We start from the raw sequence: 20,703 nt of genomic DNA on the forward strand, positions 1-20,703 counted from the left end.
ACGTTGTCAGCTTGAGCCAACAAACTTACAGCAGGAGAATAACAAAACACCCTATAAATTAGCTATTATCACGCGCCAGCTTCTGCCACTACTTTTGCCTAAATGCCGCCTTATCTATCCTCTCCCATACCGATATTCGTAGTGACGTCGGGCAAAAAATGGATGTAATTCCCGAATACTCGACTTTTCGCGGCCTAGACACATATCTGTATCGTTTATTATGCTTTATGGCGGTCTCCTCTCAGAGGAAATCTTTTATTTATGTTTAAGTACCTCGATCCTCGAATTTCAAAGGGGCGGTCGCTTGTGTGGGAGTATGCACCTTCAAGTTGACGGAATACTGAATTAGGGGAATCTGGGTCGGGCGAATTATTTCATTTTCACGTCCTTATACGATTTTTTGTGCGTGTAATTCCTCTTGGTTCTGAATTCCTCCCATTTCGAGGGACTATCAGAAGGTTTCTCAGTTAAATATTACTTTTGATGTTTTCAGCAGACGGAAAAAGTTTTTGTCACCTAAAAGTCTGTTTATTTGTTTCAGAAGCCCAAATCAACCTTTCAGTCAAAAATTGCAGGTAAAATATTGCGATAATTGTTTTTTAATTGTCACTCATTGAAGGAAAACGGAAGCATAACAAATGCATAGTTAGAAATTGATACTGTTCGATCGTGAATTGGGTTGCCTGACTTTGTCACGCGTTTTTGACCCAGTTGCTAGCGACGCTTTGCGGACAGGAAACAAAACTCGAAAGTTCTTCTCTAATGGCCATATGCACCGTTTCATTAAACGAGAGTTTGGGGTTACTATGTACAAAAACACACCAATGTAACTAAAGTGATCTGCCTATCCTCCCCGTACATTTTCAAAGCCTCCTGAACAGTTTCCTGGTCATTTTTCCTGTAAATCCTGGCTCACAGGCGTTTTTCATAGCTGTTTTCATTTTACCGTGATTTTATCAATAAATATACGAAACACACTTTCCATTGAATCTGTAAATCTTGCGGTGTAATTAAAACAGCCTGTATAATTCAAAATTTGGTCCCCATTTATCGACTTGATCAGGCGATGGAGAGCAGAAACTGGTGAAGCAAAACGTGCATCAACAGGCCCAGAAGAGTTAGCAATAATAGAGTCCCTGATTTACATGACAGGATTCTACGGTCAACCCCAATCACGAAGCTGTTATATTTTTACAATGCGAGCAGTTGAACGGATAGAAAGCCATGTTGGATTACCGGTGCAGTGCGCATTTAAAATAAGCACACATGCAAATGGATAACCACCTATAGCAATTGTTCACTCGTGATTGCTGTCAGGTTTGAACTGCTCTTTGTTCACGATGAAAGGGCCCTGTTTGTTCCATCGCTGTGCGGACTCAAACGGTGGACCTTGGGGTTGAAAAGTAGGTCATTTGCGGTTTGAAGATGTAGAAATGAATGCGTTTGCCGCTTATGTGGGGAGCTGTGAGTAGCTTTTGCGAGTTGGTTGAATTCGAAAATACAGATTTGAAATTGAAAACTGGTAGAAAAATTCTTAGCCTATAGAAGTAAAGAAAATTTCAATGTCAAAATATTTTATTACTCAACATATTCTCCTCTTAATTGGATACATTTATTACAGCGAACCTGCAACGTCTCTAGACCTTATAAAAAAGTTTCTTCTTGCTCTGCAAACCAGACCTCCACAGCTTTTATTACCTCCTCGTTGGAAGAAAACTTACGACCTTTTAAACTTGTTTTCAGTTGAGGAAAGGGATGATAGTCGGATGGAGCCAAATCTGGTGGATAAAGGGGGTGTTCTAGTAATTCAAACCCTAAATCACGAATTTTTTGCATGGCAACATGACATTCGTGTGCAGGGGCGTTGTCCTGCAAAAACAAAACACCTTTGAATAGCTTTTCGCGCGTTTTCTGTTTGATTTTTTCCCGTAGAGTAGTCAGTAATGTCGAATAGTAATCTCTGGTTATTGTTCTACCCTTATCCAAAAAATTTATGATGATTACTCCATGGCAATCCCAAAAAACTGAAGCAAGAATTTTTTCAGCAGATTTTTGGACACCAAACTTCTTAGGTCTGGGAGAACCAGAGTGTCGCAATTCCATCGATTGTTGCTTTGTTTCTGGATCGTAAAAATGTACTCAAGTCTCATCCATAGTGATGCGGTTCAAGAAGTCTACATCGTTTTCAAATCGAGCACATATCGAACGCGATGCTTGTACCCTTGCACGCTTTTGGTCAACACTGAAACATTTGGGGATCCATTTTGCAGCAATTTTTCTCATGTCCAAATTGACATGAACTATATGCTGAACGCGTTCGCATGAAATTCAGTGCTACAGATATCCGTTTTAGCCCAATTCGACGGTCTGATAAAATCATGTCATGAACTGCATCGATATTTTCGGGGACCGACAAAGAATCTGGTCTTCCCGATCGGTCATCATCTCCAATGGAAAATTTACCTCTTTTGAAGCTTGCAGTCCAATTTTTCACGGTCGCATGCGAAGGACATTGACCACCATGGGTATTAAGCATATCTTCGTAAATCTGCTTACCTCTTGATGATGGCTCGATAATCCAATTTTTCGATTTTGACAATTTCGGTGGACATCTTCTTTCTTTTAATTTATTGCGTAACTCTGGTTTACTTTTTTGACCTCAAACTTCACACTGACACTTCTAATGAGTTATTTTTCGTTTCTATGGTAGCGCAATATTTTTTTTATGCATGGAACTGGTCTAGGCTTACTAGATATCAATACATCCTCGTTTACTTTACCCTGAAACAACGTTCTTCCTACAGTGACTCTAACGAGACAGTGGCGACAATTGTAGACTCGTTTTTCATCGTTTTAGCAAGAATATGGCGGATTTGGTGACGTGACGTGAGCCAATCCGCATTCCGAATTAGAGATCATAGCATTGAAATCTGTGCTTCTAAGCCGCCATATTCTAAATTTCCAATTGTCGCCACTGTATTTTATAGAGTCACTGTAGTTCTTCCAAGATTTTAGCGTCATCTGGCGAATATTTTCCGAGATCTATAGAGTTCACGATATGTCTTCGAAATTCGAATCGATGGTAAAAACTGAAGGTATTAATTTTGTGCGTTACCTTTTACTTAGTGTGTTTAGTTTGGAGAATCTGCATTTTATGCAGCGCATGGAAGTTTACGATACCCCATTCCATCTGCTCCAAACTGCAGCGTCATCCACCACTATGAACATCGCTTTGTCGTAAAGAACCAGCACCATCCTCCCGGAAAAATCTCTTCGAGCAGCGCGCGGAATTAAAACTGCAAGAGTTATAACTAAACCTGTGAAATTTTAATTAAAACCGGATTCTAATTTTGTATAATTCATGCTTAATCCTTTTGTGGAATTGATGCTCGCCGGGAAGCAGATGAATGGGCCAAGTCCCCATCCACCGGAGAACGTTCGAAGCACTCGATGCCAGAATCCTATTCCTGCGAGGATGCTTCTGCCGCGAAAAATCGCGGACTGTTCGTATAGCCAGCAGAGTGGGCGTCAACTGAACGCGAAATGATCCCGCTGAATGGGAACAGGAGATTCACCATTAGTCAGATTGAGATCGTATTGAATCGGGATTCAAAGGGCCCGTTTTATTTATTCTGCTACTCGCAGAATTAATTTTCCGAATTCCCGGATCTATTCCGGCATAATGTCACGTTATTTGTACGGAAATATTCCAGACGGTCCTTTGACCACGTCGAGTTTACACCTGAACGAAATTCCGCTGTTTGCTCAGTCCCGGATTCTGTTTTCGCACGAATTAACTCAGAATTGGATATTCGAAAATTCGACGAAAGAATCTCTGCAGGATTTCGGACGATTCAGCAACCTACTAATTGATTAGACGGAAAAAATAGCAAGAACAGAATTCGAATGGTGTACAGGAATTGTGAACAGGCCGAGTCTTCGACTCGTACAAATATTTCGACAGTAGATTCTTGGGGTCAAAAGAAACACTTTTTTCCTGTGCAATTTTTTCCTATTCGACCCTGATAAAAAGATACAGCTATTTTGAGTTTTCATGATGAGCTATGCCACCCTCAGAGAAACAAAATTCCCTTCAGAATAACAAGATTAATCTAAGGCACTGTACATTTGTGGATCTTAAACAGAGTTGCGTTCAGCCAACGTATAAAATTTTTCGAATATCACAGATAGGGGAGACTGGGGAGGGTAGATACGTTTTTTGGAATTTTCATTCTGGAAACTGAATTATATGAAGAAGCAGGACTTTTCTTATATTATATAATTCTTCAATTAATCGTTCAACAAAATAAATATAGAAGTCGCAAAACATAAACATCTTATTCTGTACAGAACGTTGAACACAAAAACATGCAAACTGTCTCAAGCCTCCCCACATATGGGAGGATTGATACGATGTACTGGGAGAGTAATCGAGAGGATTATTCAGCTCAGTAGGTAGGTCAGCAATGATACTGGCTTGCTTTGGTCCCATAGGTGTAGAAAAATCAGGAAATTGTCAGTTAGTCACTTCCACACAAGAAAAGTCGGCCTCGTTAAATACATGGGGATTGTACGGTTTTTAAAAATCCCTTCGATATGTTGGATGGTGAAGACGCCTTCATGTAGGCCTATCCAACTAGCTACGGAATATTTTTTGAAGATGATACATGTATCAGGCCTCCCCACGACAAATGTCTCAAACCTCCCTGAAAGCAATTTTGAAAGTGATTTATGTTTTCATCTTATACCCATATATTTTGAAAATCGAATAAAACTGTTAATTGAGTAGTTTTATGCATATTTCCCAGTGAAATGTTTGTTTATGCCGAAGAATTAATGCATGATCATAAAACCCTTAGGTAACTTGAGTAAAAACTTACAATTTCTCACCTCAAAACACTCTTCGTTGAATATTTCACAAACAAACTACTGTTAGCCTTACAGATTAACGTCACGCAATGCCCTCTGCCAAAGAATAGTGTTCACCAGTATAATACTTTTAAAAACGGCTACAGATCGCGGATATAAGCCTGTATCAAGCCTCCCCATGTATCAATGCTCCCTAGTCTCCGCTACTTTTTAATTTTTGACATCAAATTACTCAAGAATGGCGCATTATAAGAGAAAATATGAAGAATACTTTTATTTTATTCATTGGATAGCGTCCAACTTACATTGTTGGTTCCTTTGAATTTTTTTGGTATTTTTATGGTACGTCATGGTCATAATGAGAAAAATGGAAGGCGTAGGTGATATTTTGCGTTTGACAAAGATCAAATAAATGAAAAACTATTCCGAAATTGATTCTATTCGATAAAACCGTTTGTGAGATGAAACGATTTTTTTTTTGGGTTTCAACAGCCTGTATCTTTTGAACCGAGCCGATTCAAAAACAATGTTATGGGAAAAAGTTTTTTTTTGACCTCAACAATCTGCTGTTAAAATACTCGTCAATACGAGTCAAAGACTCACCCTGTTTATATATACAAATTGTTCTGAGTGAAACTTCATTTCGGTATAAGAATGCAAAATAACATTGTGCATGGGATGCATTATCATAGATGAGAGTAATGAATTTTGCCGAAAATAATGCAGAAAATATTCTGCATTCTTTTCTGTCTGAGTTAAAAATAATCATTTTTTGTGTGGCATTGCAGGATATTATTAATAAAAAAAAAGTGATTTATGGCCTTATGTGTGAATTGAAGGTCTTCTCAATCCTAGGAGACTGCCCATAGCCACACCATTCAGCTGAAAAACTGTTCCTTTTACGAAAAATAACTAGTCCTCAGAACAAATTATGTACTGCACCTATGAAGTGCTCTTTTGGCAAAGTGTTTGTTGTACTGTTTCATCTTGTAAATTTTTTTGACAGTGCTTCCAGTTTTAACCTTATTGGTTATAGATTGTAGGAGTGAGAATAAATCATCATATATGTGAACACGAACAAAACGAAAAGATCAATTGAAAAAGTTTCCCAGCTAATGGTCTTTTGTTGCCAATCGAAATTCTCTTGGACTTAAGTCCTGAAAATCCAAACCTACTGTATAGGGTGAATTATATTTTGGACATTTCTTGTTTTTTCATTTTCCTAGAATATTTTGATTTGGCATTTTTATTCAATCCCTTCATTTCAAACGAACATTCTTCGAAGAATCATTTCAGATTCTCCATTATTCAACACGATCCATTGCATAGCCCCTATACATTTCGAATTGAGTTGTCGAGAAAAATACACAATGAGAGAATTTTCTATTATTTTAATTCCCGGAATTTCAAATGCGAATAATATCAGGATCAGAACACGCTATATGCTGATTACTATATAACCAAGAATAATATTTCTTTTACCGCTCCCCATTTTCACAAATGAAATGAAACGAAGTAGGTACATCCATCATGTCGTTTGCATCTGAAAAATTATATTCTGGTTATATTTCGGTCCCCAACAAACGGATAGGTAATTAATCTAAAATGATTGATTCTTTATGGGGGGTGATTCAATTAGTGCATTTAAAATGAACTGAAACACAAACCTCGCAGCGCATCCACAATTGTTTCCCTCATTTTCAGAGACAAAATAATCATTACACCTATTTTTTGGGAATTATGGATCTGATTCACGATGAAAAAAATTCGAAACCCACCGGAAATAGGTCAACTGTGTTAACTTTCTCGTCCTTGAAACCAATTGCTATGCCTCTAGATAATATACAGGGCAACTGTTACTATGGCAATCTTCTTTCTACTTCCAGATAAGATTGCAATTTGCTCATTGCTTGACAGACTTTAAAAATGGAGTTAGAGTAGGTCTGGTTTGAAAACTATCAAAGCTTACCATCCTGGAATACTATCCAAATATAAAAATGTGTGTATACCAAATAATTCGAGTATATGCTCATCAGGACCTGTAGTAAGATTGTTTTTTTACTTTCTAGGTTTCATTTATAACACATCAAAAAATCTTGTGTTTCTGGAAGGAAGTACCTACTTTTTTACCGATTTATTGGCTTACAGTATTTTTTATTTCAAATAAAAATAGTGCAAATACAGTTTTTTCATTTCATATTCAAATAAACGACTTGAAAATATTCCTTTTTCCAATACATGCGAGAAACTATTTTGTAACTTCTATTTCAATTAGAGCCCAGTATTTGGCTCAGCTCCGATCCGAATGAAACATCGATCATTTCCACCAGGCGAAACATCCCACTTGACAATCAAATCAGTATAGAATGTTCACCAGCGACGACGGAGTTAATGTTCGCATGTCAGAAGCGACTTTTCCACGGTTGCATTACCAGCTTAATTTACATCATTTCCAAATCTGATGACAAATCGTTTTATATGAATCATGACCGTCTTCTTTTTATTCCGGATCCGATTCCGGCCTTCTTAATGCAGTCGTCGCGTGTTGAGTATCACTGAATTCATGGTATGCTCGATGTGAAGATATTCATCACTTTCAAAGAACGACGACGTTTGCGAGTGTCGATAAATCATGGGAACACGAAAAAGTTTGGAACTGTCGACCATTGATGCCGGAAAATTGAAGGAGTCGAGGAGCTTCCTGAAGAGGTGCTCTATTTTCATTCTGAGTCGAGTAGGAAATTGCTGCCGGTGGGATTTGAGCTATCGGCCGCATGGATAAAAATTCGAAAACGATTCTCTCATCTGTTGACAAAAAGTCATTCCGATTGTATAACAATTGGATGAAGTTGTGCTCATATTCCAGTAAGAGTCCTATCCATTATGTCGAAGATATGATTGAAGCTCGAAAAAGAAAACGAGAAGTTTAAAAACAACTTGACGCCATTCGAATTAAAAGCGAATCTATTTGTTTGTCATTACAGATCAATATTTAACTAGCTTCTGCTTCTACTCAACTATTTTTCGAACGATGTTATATAAAAGCATTCAAGCCGGGATAAAACGATGTTTGCTCAACATGGATGCCGTTGCCACCAAGTTATAGAATTGTTTGTTCAATTAAATTCCGATAATGGAAATGAAACGTTGATGTCACAAACCGAAATGGGATATGGAAGTGCAAAATAATCTGCCTCTCGTATTGCAGTACTGTGTTATGCCAAATTAATAATTTCAAAGTATTGAATAGGGGTGGCTGATGGTTCAAGAAAACCCATCCCATTTTCAGCATAATTTTCACTGAAAAGAGTATAGCGTAACAACAATGTGTTCAGCATAGTACTTTCGAGTAAATGCGCGGACAGTTCGTCGTGACAAAATGTTGTACTTTTCTGAAACATTGCTGAATCCCGTTACCAGGAATAAATCTACAAAAAGGCAAAAAAGAAAAAAGACTGTGTGCCCTTCTGTGACTGAAGAGGGCCAACCGTGACCTACAGATCCTTCCACACTCCGGGCATTGATAGTCACCAACCAGATCTGGCCGCCGCTGTATCCTTCTCGAGTCTCCATTATAACTGTGTACCAAAGACCTCCACTAGTCCACTGTGACCTGTTTAACGCTAGTTGTTCCCAGTTATGATTGGCATAAACTGATTTTAGGGATTGATGTAGTATATCCTTAAACCGCTTATACTAGCCCCCTGGTTTCCGGGCTCCCTCTGTGAATTCGCCATACAGAGCTATTTTGGGGAGTCTTGTGTCTTGCATCCTCAGAATGTGGCCCCTCCATCTGAGTCGGGCCCTCATTACTTGAGTCTCAATTGTTGTACAACTCGCGCGTTGCAAGACTGCATTCGAAACTTGGAAACGTGGAACCATCTGATGTGCATTTTTTGTCTTAGATGACGGTGTTGCGTTTGTTCAAGCTGTTTAATATGTCGCCTGTAGGGCGTCCAGCTTTCGCTTCCGTAAAGAAGCGTTGGGAGAACCTTTGCTTTGTAAACAGCTGTCTTGGTCTTTAGATTGAGATCGTGATTTTGAAACACTCTGTCCTTTAGCATCCAGAATGCCCGTGATGTCGAATTGATACGGTTGTGTATTTTCGTGTCTAGGTTAGCCCTAGTATTTATGAAGCTTCCCAAGTAGTTCAACTGCTCGACCTGTTCTGCAGTTTCATCCTCCAGGCTGATATCTGTTTGAAGGCTTTCTGGCGGACTTACCAAGATTTAGGTTTATCAATATTGAGTCTTGGGCCTAAAGCTTCCTATATGTTTATAGGTGTCCAACATTATCTGTAGATGTTCTATTTGAACTCGTCGACCTGTTTCACTCTCCAGGCTGATATCTGTTTGAAGGCTTTAAGATTTAGATCAATTTAAATTGGCTGCGAAAATAGGAGAAGAACACAAAATTAAGTTCTCCATTTATTCACAGAAAAGTATCCTGATTTGCCGACCACGTTGCAAAGTACCATAAGCGATTCAAAATATTAATCTACTTGACCGAGAATATTTGCATCAAAACACTTTGATTTAATGAATTATTTTAGTTAGAATGCACTCGTTGGAAGTTGGGGGTAAACACGAAGTAAATGATTAAAATAACAACTAATTTGCACGATATGCAAATGCACAGACTCAGGATTCACGATGCACATTATACATTATTCGATTTTGTATTTTCCTTCCTTTCGGTTCAAGTACCACGTTTTTCATTCCTAAGCTGTCTGACGACGTGAAAAACTGGCAATATCTATTCAGGAATAACCGCATTCGTAAATATAGAAAAAGATATGAAGAAATTTAGCCGCCATTCTCAGGCGTAGGACTGCACAATTTCAATTTTACACAGGACCGTGGCCGCAGGTTCCTTGGCGATAACTTCAATTTCCAGGAACGACGTTCACAGTTCGGGAACGTGTTCAATATGTTCCACGACGGTTATGGAGTAGATGATGTGGAACAATTCGCAGAAACGTTATGGACTTTTTGAGTTTCTGTCAACCCATTGTTCGCTCTACCGTGCAAACGACTCAGAGCGAAGAAGACGTTGGACTATATGTATGCATTTTTATAAAAGTACCTTCCACCTTTGCAGATATTCGGAATATGGAAATGTTCATGTAGAAACGGGCTCTGATGAAATTCCCTCCTCTGAAGAACATGCATCTATCAAGAACCCAGATTCCTGAATAGTTTTTCGTTATGCTGAGTTCAATTTTCCAAGGAATTAATTTGTCATTCTCAATCCTGGAAGATTCTGGACAGTCTCCACGCCCAGATGTGTCCAATAGGAAGATAAGTGTAACAAACGAAACCAAATCTACACTGATCAGAACATTTTAAGATCACACATTTTGAGTATGTACCGTCGTTGCCGAGCTATAATAATTAACGCAAGGGGTAGAAATACCAAGTATTAAATCACTTATCAGCATTTCAGTATTTTGAAAATTGTGACGCATACGAAGGAAATTGATCACCAAGGTTATTGAGCATATCTTCGTAAATCTGCTTACTTCTTAACCAAATACAGGTACTTGGTGGACATCTTCTTTCTTTTAATCCATTGCGTAACTCTGGTTTACTTTTTCATTTCTCTTCTTTCACATGAGATTCGGTGAAATCCTGAATTTTTCTTACATTTAATGTGTCTTGTTTCGTTCAAAACCTTCCCCCGAGAGAATATAAAAAATAAGTTATAAAGTCAATGTAGAGTTAACTTTCATTAAAATTGAGATTTTCAGAATGTGCGTCAATTTTTTTGCTCAGTGTAGAAATGGTCCACTTATATTCAGAAAACATCACAATATGAAATTTCGTTTACCAATGATGTTTTGTTCTTTCATTTTTCTTATAGGAATATCACTCACCTATATATTGGCTTTGCATGACCATCTCTGTACCATAGCACCATATACACCCTGTCTTCTCTGATATTGGGTTCTATCTCACAAGGTAGCGTTGCACTTCGACCTAATACTGCACCAACAGGTGTGATCACTGTAAATAAAAGACTTAAATTATTCACTAGATAAGGAATAGCTAGTGAATACACTTTTCACAATTAGTTTATGATGAAGAGCTTAATCCAACTTAATATATTTAAAACTTGAGTCTAAGACCATGCAGTGATCAAAATGTATCTTACGTATTCATTCAGAATGTTAAAAACCTTTGTATCATTGAACAGGATCTTTATAAATAATTGCAACATAGCAGTGGTCCCCTGTATCATCAAACCACCATATACGGTTTTGATTCCGAATACGTCTGTTCTCCTGCAAAATTTTTCGCTTCAAAATTTAACGATCTTTAAAATAATGTTGTGTAACTCCACTAACAGCCTTCTCTCACTAGAGAAATCCGAAAGCTTCATCTATATATGCCATAAACCCCAATTCTGAGGAAACAAACCCTAACTGACCTTTCTCAGGTCGAAACTCCATCGTAAAGCCCTAAAAACCCGTCAGATTTATTCCAAGACTGACCCTTCGAAGATGAAAAATCCTGGTCTTTGTAGCGCTCTATGATTTCCACATTTCCTTCTTTCTTCTCGAGAAACTCTCAAATCGCCTTCCGTACGCGATAACAAATGATACCCCCGTGTAAACGGCCCCTAGCTGCTCTATTGTGTCACCGGAATCGATTGATAGGAAGAAGACAGCTTTTGCGAATTGGCCCTGTGAGGGCTCTCCGAATGGCACAAAGCAGAATGTGTTATCCCCCCGGCTGGATGCTGGCTTTCCGGGCTCTATACGCGATAAAAACACCATAGATTCGCATTAGCCATTTCTTTAGCACCCTTAAATTGGGGAGAATGTTGTATAAACAAGTCCGGAAGACTTCCAAGTGGACACAAGCCGCTGTAAGTCTATCTAATGAAAGGGAGGATACCTTTGCTGTTGGACATTTTCATGGTGTATTGACTGCGTTTATGGACGTATAAGATGCCGATTGAATTCTCGTTTTTTTTTCTTTTCGTTAACGAAATGACGATATCGAAATATTCTATTTTCAATCAGAATTTCGTTATTCATTTATAGTTTGGGAGCCCAAGAGGAAAATTTGGGATTTACTCGAACATATCAGATTAATATGAAGGGAGATACCTTGGACCCTGTAGAGTATCTCTACCAGAAATATAGATCTGCATATAGGAGGAATTGTCTAGGGCAGCCTGTCAGAATAGTAAAAAAAAAATTATCATTGAACATACTCGAGCGTGTCAGATTAAGATATATATGGTTAATTACATGTTAAAAAGTATATATTCTCTTGATCTGACAATTTAAGCGTGCCGAAAATGTGTAAGAGGGCGCCAAAGTTGCAAAAAAAAAATCCTCACGTGTACATTCTCGAGCGCGGTGGAATTTTTTTCTTATTTTGAAGCTAATGATTCAAAAATAACGGAAAAAATATAATCTGACAGTCTTAGCAAGGCGAAACAATAAAATTTGACCATAAAGGTCACAAAAATCAGTTTTTTTGAATTATCTCCTCCCCTGGGCTTCAAATTTTTTTCGCATTCATCATAAAAGTTGTAGAGCGTAACATTTTCTACAAATTTTGCCTGAAGCAATTTTTTCTAAGTTTGAACGTTTTCGAGATATATAGCGATGAATGTACATTAGACAGGGTTTCTATATTGACCTTGCTCTTTCGCATGTGTGGCTAAGCTCCTCGCCCTTATCGCCCTCTAACTCGAGAGAGTATGTAAAATTGCTTCAGACAAAAGTTGAAAACAAATAACGTCACGTGTACATTCTCGAGCGTGTCGTCTTTTTTTCATTTTGAAAAATAACAATAATAACGGAAAAAATCTTATCTGACAGTTTCAACAAGCCGAAACAGTAAAAATTGACGATAAACGTCACAAAAAACAGTTTTTTTGGATTATCTTCTCTCCTGGGCTTCAAATTGTTTTCGCATTCATTGTAAAATTGTAGAGCATAACATTTTCTACAAATTTTGTACTGAACAATTTTTTCTACGTTCGAACGTTTTTGAGATATATGGCTATGAATGCACATTAGACTGGGTTTCTACGTTGACCTTGGCCTTTCGCACGTGTGGCTAAGCTCCTCGCCCTCATTACCCTCTAGCTCGAAAACGGCTAACCCCGGGTTTCATAAAGCTTGATCGGGGAATCAACGCTTGATTGACGAATAGACGTCAATTTGTTTTCAATCGATAATTCAGTCATGATCACTCAGAATATCATTCTCGCATCAAATTATGATGTTAATACGTCCTTTCATTTATACTCAATTGCTACTTCTTCAATATATCCAGGAATGAAAAGGATTCAGTGATTTCGTTTTAGGAATCGAGTGACTGTCTAATCGTTGATCAGACAATCAAAGTTTTATGAAACCCACTGTAAGAGTATCTAAAATTGCTTCAGACAAAAGTTGTATAGAATTTTATTATCCACAACTAATATACATAATGAATACAAAAACGATCAGAGGTACAGGAAGGGAGATATTTAAAAAAAAATCTTTGTTTTCGTCTTCAAACTGTCAGATTGAGAAAATCCCCTTTGATTAGTATCAGATTATCAGGTCAACACGTCTGCAACACCGAGATTTACCATCTGTATGAAAATCTGACAGCTCGAGTATGTATACAAGTAACGATTTTTTTTTGCATTTATAGGACCGCTGTGACCTTGCGTCACTTCCGAATTCTCAGTCTCTTGAAAAGTAGCTTCCTTTGAGTCCAATTAATATATCCTCTAAATATAATAATTTTTCTTTGCCATTTTCAACCCTTCTGTAAGGCCAGTCCCATCACGCAAGCTGTCAGATTTACATGAATTTATATTATCAGGGACATGTAGGGCAGTCTCTTCATCCTACATCACTCATGTTCAGAGCAAAACTGGAGGAAAAAAGTCTTCATTCTGTTTCACCTTTAAAAGTTTGTAGAAGGATGTATCATCAATGCCTGTTATATCAATACATCTTATTTTTTTGAGGATGATCAATGAGTGACTAGAGACTAGAGCAACGTCTGGTACATTTTTATTCGAATCATACCATCTCTATTCTATCTAAACTTACAGACTAGGGAAGATTATGTGACTTCTTACTTAAGGGCTATTTGAAATCTAATCTCTGTCGCAAATCACTGAATGAATCGCTCTAAAAAAACAGAAATGAATTCAAGCTGAAACAGTGCTCCTACATTTCACGTCCCCATGCATGTACTCCCTTCTGACACATCATAACGAATAGAAATTTCACCTTCATCACACTCTTCTCGACGAGTATACATCCCCGTGACAGGGGGAGCGTAATTTTCGTTTCGAAACTTCCCCGAACTTCACCCCAGGTAACAACGTCAACATTGAAATTCAATTCCGCCCGAAACTCGTTTCTTCTTACCTTAAACCGGGTTGAACTTGTGGGACCCGCTTTGTTTCGAACAGATTGAGAGCGATCTGAGCGATGTACGCGACCGTCATCGTCATAGGGGTACAGGGTGAAATTATCCCCCCGCGTTTTCGCCGAAAGTTGGCTAATTCGAACAAGTTCGCGCGGGTTAAATGCATTACAGTTGCTGGGATGTTACAAATTTCATGACGCCTCGATTTAGTTTCGCGCTCATAGATAAGGATATTTCGTGTTCTTAATGAATGTCATTAGGGCGATGAGGAGTTTTGCTGCTGGCGTTTCAACAAGTTCCTACTGCCGAAATCAACAGTTACGCTAGGTGGGAATTCGATAAAGGGTGTCGACGAAATTATGAAATGACACGTATTCACATGATTACTTCTCTTTAATTCGTACAGAGATGACAGGTATGTGACAGGACCGTTACCTGTCTGATAACTCATATCAGGGATATACATTCCTCAGAATGTAACCGTTTCAAAAGTTGATGGTTCTTGTCTCTCTTATATTATCTGAATGGTTTTTTGATCGCAGTTCGATGAATTTTTCAGTTTCAGGCAAATTCTTGTCGTTTGAGTTACTATGAGTACTTGTCGGGTCATGCAACAGCACCTTTGGAACCCTTCTGTGTTTTCTGTGAATTATCTCCTGTCCTGGGCTTCAAACTGTTTTCGCATTCATTATAAAAGTTGTAGAGCATAAAATTTCCTACAAATTTCGTCGAAGGCAATTTTTTCTACGTTTAAACGTTTTTGAGATATATAGCGATGAATGTACATCAGACTGGGATTCTACATTGACCTTGCCATTTCGCATCTATGGCTAAGCTCCTCGCGCACAATAGCCTGTAGTTCAAAAACGGTCGAGAGTATGTAAGATTGCTTCAGAGAAAAGTTGTATAGAATATTATTATCTACATTTCATTGCTGTATCCCGTTACCGGGAATTAATCTATAAAAAGACATAAAAAAGAACAGACTTATAACTTCTTGGGGCTAATTGCGACTGTGTGCCGTGCTGTGACTGAAGTGACCCAACCGTGACCTACAGATCCTTCCACACTCCGGGCATGGATAGTCACCAACCAGATCTGGCCGCCGCTGAATTCTTCTCGAGTCTCCATTATAACTGTGCACCATAGATCTCCACTGTGACCTGTCTAACGCTAGTTGTTCCCAGTTATGATTGGCATCAATTGATTTTAGGGATTTATGTAGTGTATCCTTAAACCGCTTATACTGGCCTCCTGGTTTCCGGGCTCCCTCTGCCAATTAACCATACAGAGCTATTTTGGGGAGTCTTGTGTCTTGCATCCTCAGAATGTGGCCGCTCCTTCTGAGTCGGGCCCTCGTTACTTGAGTCTCAATTGTTGTACAACTCGCGCGTTGCAAGACTTCTGCATTCGAAACTTTATGGAACCATCCGATGTGCATTATCTGTCTTAGATGACGTTGTTGCGTTTGTTCAAGCTGTTTAATATGTCGCCTGTAGGGCGTCCAGCTTTCGCTTCCGTAAAGAAGCGTTGGGAGGACCACTGCTTTGTAAACAGCTGTCTTGGTCTTCAGATTGAGGTCGTGATTTTGAAATACTCTGTCCTTTAGCTTCCTGAATGCCCGTGATGCCTAATTGATACAGTTGTGTATTTCCGTGTCTAGGTTAGCCCTAGTATTTATGAAGCTTCCCAAGTATTTGAACTGCTCGACCTGTTCTAGGGTTTCATTCTCCAGGGTGATATGTGTTTGAAGGCTTTCTGGGGGATTTTGGTTTTGTCGATATTGAGTCTGAGGCCTAAAGCTTCGAATATATGTTTATTATCTACAAGTTTCATAATGAATACAGAAACGATTAGAGTAACAGAAAGGGAGATGTTTAAAAAAATTCATTGTTATCATAAGATTAAGAAAACCCCCCTGATTAGTGTTAGATTTCGCATTTTCAAAGGACCGCTGTGACCTTGGTTCACATTCGAATTGTCAGTCTGAAAAGTAGCTTCCTTTGGGTCCAATTGACGTATCCTCTCAAAATCTGACACGCTCAAGAATCTAATCTTCAAAATCCAGAAGGTCTTCACGACGCTCGAGTAAATCCCGATTAAGCATCGTGGTCACCCCAACTAACCGTAGTATCATATAGTGAAACATGTCATAATAAGTCAGAAGAACAACTCCGCCGAGCTTCGGATTGGGCTTTTCCTTCTGGGGTTTGCTGAACTCGAAGTTATATGCCCATAAGCCGCAACTTACCAACTCGCTCAAATTATCCATAACCCAGGTCATTGCTAAAATGCAGCCGGATCGATTCGGCCGAGTAATTGAAAATTTGACCTCACCCAGAGGTTGCTGATTTCATTTCAACATCGACCAGCCCTCATTGGAAAACCTTCTAGTTTTACAGGATGAGGTGCTTCATTCGTATCACCTTAAATAGTTACCTATCCCTTCTAATTGAATTTCAATTATCATCACTTAATTCGTCCAAGTATCGTCTGGTGGTTGAAGGTTCAACACTCTTCTACCTAGAACTCTGGAAAATCAAGACTACCCCTTCCATCGTGCGGCATTTGAATATTTACGCCTGATGGCTGAGCGGCAAGAAACGACAAAACCTAATCGAAACTATTTCAATTATAGAGCTCGTACTTACTAGGTCTCATTTCTGGGGGATAATTCGGGATACGTTAATTGGGCATTTTGACCTATCAAGGGATTTTAAGCTAATTGAATTTCAAAGGACTCTGCATAATTGAGAGGTCTCGAATGGGACCTGGTGGAGCGAAGCTTAGAACACTGCGACTTTACATACGTGCCGATATGGGTTTTCGCGCTGATTACCCCCGGGGAAAATTCGAACACGCCCGTCTAACCTTCACGATCCAAGATTAAGACCAAGAAATGCTCAGATGAAAAAAAAGTATGAAATCACCCAGTTTTTTTAATAAGAAAGGAATTCAAGATGACAGTATCCAAATGAAATTCAATTTCAAGAACAGTGACACAAGTTTTTTGAATTTCTTTCTCGTTTTTTCAATTTTCTACTGAATAACCACTGGTATATCTATGGGAGATGATTCCCCAACATAAGGGTCCTGTAGCGTTCCTAGAACAACTGAAGAACAGAAGAATCTTCACTTGGAAGACTGGACCTGGTCGAAAGACCCTCCCAGTCAAAAGCAAGATTTGGCTATTATTAATTTGAGTACAGAAGGCATTTCTAACGACGAGGGTGATCCTCAGCCAAGATCAGCAGAAGATTTTCGACGCAGAGATGATATTCCTCCCAGTGCAATTGAAGGACAAGTTATGTACCTATGATTATTTATTTTTTCTTCATTCATCATCAAGTCTTCGAATAAGTTTAGATGAAAGCTTTATCATTCACTGTTTTTTCGTTTTCTGCTCTGTTTCTTTGTTGGTGGTGGTTCATAGCATTCCACACATATATTCGGAATTCAATCAAATTTGAATATTGAATTAGCGGAAATAATAAAATTACAAAAAAAAAACTCCCAGCAGATGCCATTTACTGATGATACTGAAGTATCATCATTGATAAACCAACCAGGAATGCCGAAAATAAAATTCATATATGTGCAGAATTTTCCAATCATTGCATTTTGCATGAATGAAATTCATTGGAACTTCCAATATTTTTTCATCAGTACCTACCTACATTTCATTCCACCATGAGTATTTCATGGAAAGGAACGATTCATTCAAAATATTCAATTAGTTGAGTTTGGACACAATTCGCCAATTAGCGTGTTTGTTGGGGCAGCTTTTCGCTGATTGATGCATTAGTTGCATAGAACAAATTCTGGTTATCAATAGATGCTTGATTACAAATCATATTCATGACTAACCAGACGAAGCGAAGGGCAAAAATATCTACCGTGAATTTTCAATAAAATATGGATATCGAATATCATCTATCAGTGCATCCTTTTTTTTTACCGATATTTCAACGATCTTTTTTCATTTTCTGCTATTTATTTGGTATGACAGTACAAGATTCAGGAGGGAATTTGTGGCGACAAAAGCAATTAGACATCGAGTTTGTCACCCACTGACTCAGAAGAAAGATATCTGCATTTGTAATAATGATATTCATACACCTAACCGTCAACGTTCTCTAGGCCCCGACAAATATGGTCTGAAACCAAAATGTATAAACTCTTGATACCCTTCAGGTAGAAAGAAGGACTAGAAACCTTGTCTTTGGCGCAGGTCTATGAACCCATTGGGCAGATATAACAAGCCAGAATCACCAGAGAGAGATCATACACCAGAGACTGCAGGAAGCCATGGATGAATTACTCAAATGATGCATCAAATGGAAAATCCAAATCAATGGAAGAAAGACTCAAGCAATATTACTGCAAAAGAGAAGATTGAGGATGGAAGAAAACCTTGAAGTTGATGGAGAAGAGGTTGAATGGGAAAATGAAGCAACATACCTAGGAGTGAAGCTTGACAGAGGACTAACATGGAAAAACCACATCAAATGTGCAGTTGATAAAACAAAAGCTGCAATGAGTAGACTTTATCCACTCATAGGCAGAAGAAGTCATATGAATAAGAACATCAAGTTGACGATGATTAAAACTATCGCGCGACTACAACTCACATATGGATCGGCGGCATGAGGCTTCGCAGCCAAGACCCACATTAAGAGAATACAGGCCACTGAGAATAAACTCCTTAGAATGGTGATGGATGTACCCTGATTTGTTAGGAACAAACAAATCTACAAGGACTTGGAATGGGAACCAGTTACAGAATTTATGAAGAGAAAGGCGGAAAGGATATTCGACAACATCCAAATGAGGAACTACGAAGATTAGTCGACTACAATCCAACAGAAGAAGCTAGAAGGTCAAGAACCTACCACCGAAGACCGAGAGATCAGTTAAGGATTTAAAGTAACCAAAGGAGAGCTTAACCTATAACATATATAGGCAGCATACAACAATCAACACGACTGTGATCGTGTGAGAGTCCAGAAACCATAAGAGTCAACTGGTTAATAGGCAAAATGACCGGAACCTATGAAGAAGCAGTTTAGGGTTTTTAGTGGGTCTCGAGCTCAGGAGAGTGAGAATCCCCACACTTGTACCCCCTCAGGAGAGGGTGTGTTCGTCTGTCTTGCAGAAGATTCATATATATTCGTACAACTGATATTGGACAGAGGGTTATAGAGGACTATATGAGAAGTGGACACTCAAACATCTATGTTATGGCCTTCTTTTTCTTTTCGTCAAAATCATAGAATCCTTACACCCTTATAATTCCTAAATTTTAGTTATGTTTTTGATGTATGATCATCAAAACGAAGGCGAAGAAGTGGTCTTTCAAATTGAAAGGATTTTTTAGCACCTAATTCATAATCATACTTTCGAATGTCATTAAAATCAGTTGATTATTTCGAGAATTCAAGGGATTATTTCGCTTTCAAATGAAAAAATTGTGGTAATATATGACTAGGTCTTAGAATAGTAATCTGCTTCCTAAACCTATGAATGATGTGGAGCAATTCTGGGTTATTATGATACATTTTTTCAAATCTCTGAAATTTTTTACCTAGAATATGAAAAATGGAATATATCATGTGTGATATATTCCATTTTTCTGAATGCTCGATTCTACCCTCTATGAAAGTCCCCATGTACCCCCCACTAAAACCGTCCTTTTCCCCAGCAACAGTTACAATTTGTTAGATTCCGATTTCCGGCTAAGATGCGAGCGTATGGAACATAAAAGGAAGCCTAGCAAACACCGCCGCTGATAGCCATTTCCCAGTACTTTCATCATAGGTATAGGAGCTGCCGCATGGCGGTGCACTATAAAACTCTTCGGTGGCACGTTTCATTTTACGACTTTCGAGGGAAGCAATGGATACATTTCCGAATGTCGATACTTTGAAGTCCTGGATGGCCCTCGGGTTTTCGGGCACTTACGGGAATGAAAAGGAAGCGTATACGTCAGGTATCTGGCCTTTCATGAACGTATCCGCGGAAATGCACGTATTTGGCACTTGGCATTTTTTATGGGATGGGGCGTTATTCAAAATTATCCTAAGTATATTATAGTGAAGGACATTAAATGAGTCTGATACCTGGTATCTTCCCCTATCAATTATTGAGCAGTGTATTTCTTCTGAAATCGCAATCAACATTAGATCATGAATTGATGATTTTTCTAGAAGAATTAATTGAAAAAGGTATTCAAAAATTTTCGACCCAGTCAGATTTCCAGAAGATATGTTAATTGGTTACAAAGGAAGCTTCTTTTCATGAGACTGATCATTCGGACGTAACGCAAGGTCACAGCGAAAATGCAAAAGAAAGTTGATTATGCATACTCGAGCGTGTCAGATTTTCATACAGATGGTTAATCTCGATGTTGCAGACTTGTTGCCCCATTAATATGACACTA

The 20,703-nt window shown here is 38.6% G+C and overlaps 1 protein-coding gene across 1 annotated transcript in view; it reads right to left on the reverse strand.

The window, feature by feature from the left end:
• Positions 1 to 11,320, reverse strand: part of LOC123307179 (nephrin-like) — a 98,832-nt gene extending 87,512 nt beyond the window's left edge. Inside the window, exons 1-2 of the mRNA XM_044889396.1 lie at positions 11,299 to 11,320; positions 10,745 to 10,874 (exon numbers count right to left, since the gene is read on the reverse strand). Of these exons, the coding sequence (XP_044745331.1) occupies positions 10,745 to 10,874; positions 11,299 to 11,320 (152 nt within the window). The remainder of the gene's footprint in view (positions 1 to 10,744; positions 10,875 to 11,298) is intronic.
• Positions 11,321 to 20,703: the final 9,383 nt, after the last annotated feature.

This window comes from Coccinella septempunctata, chromosome 2 (assembly GCF_907165205.1).
Source record: "Coccinella septempunctata chromosome 2, icCocSept1.1, whole genome shotgun sequence".
Classification (NCBI taxonomy): Eukaryota; Metazoa; Arthropoda; class Insecta; order Coleoptera; family Coccinellidae; genus Coccinella; species Coccinella septempunctata.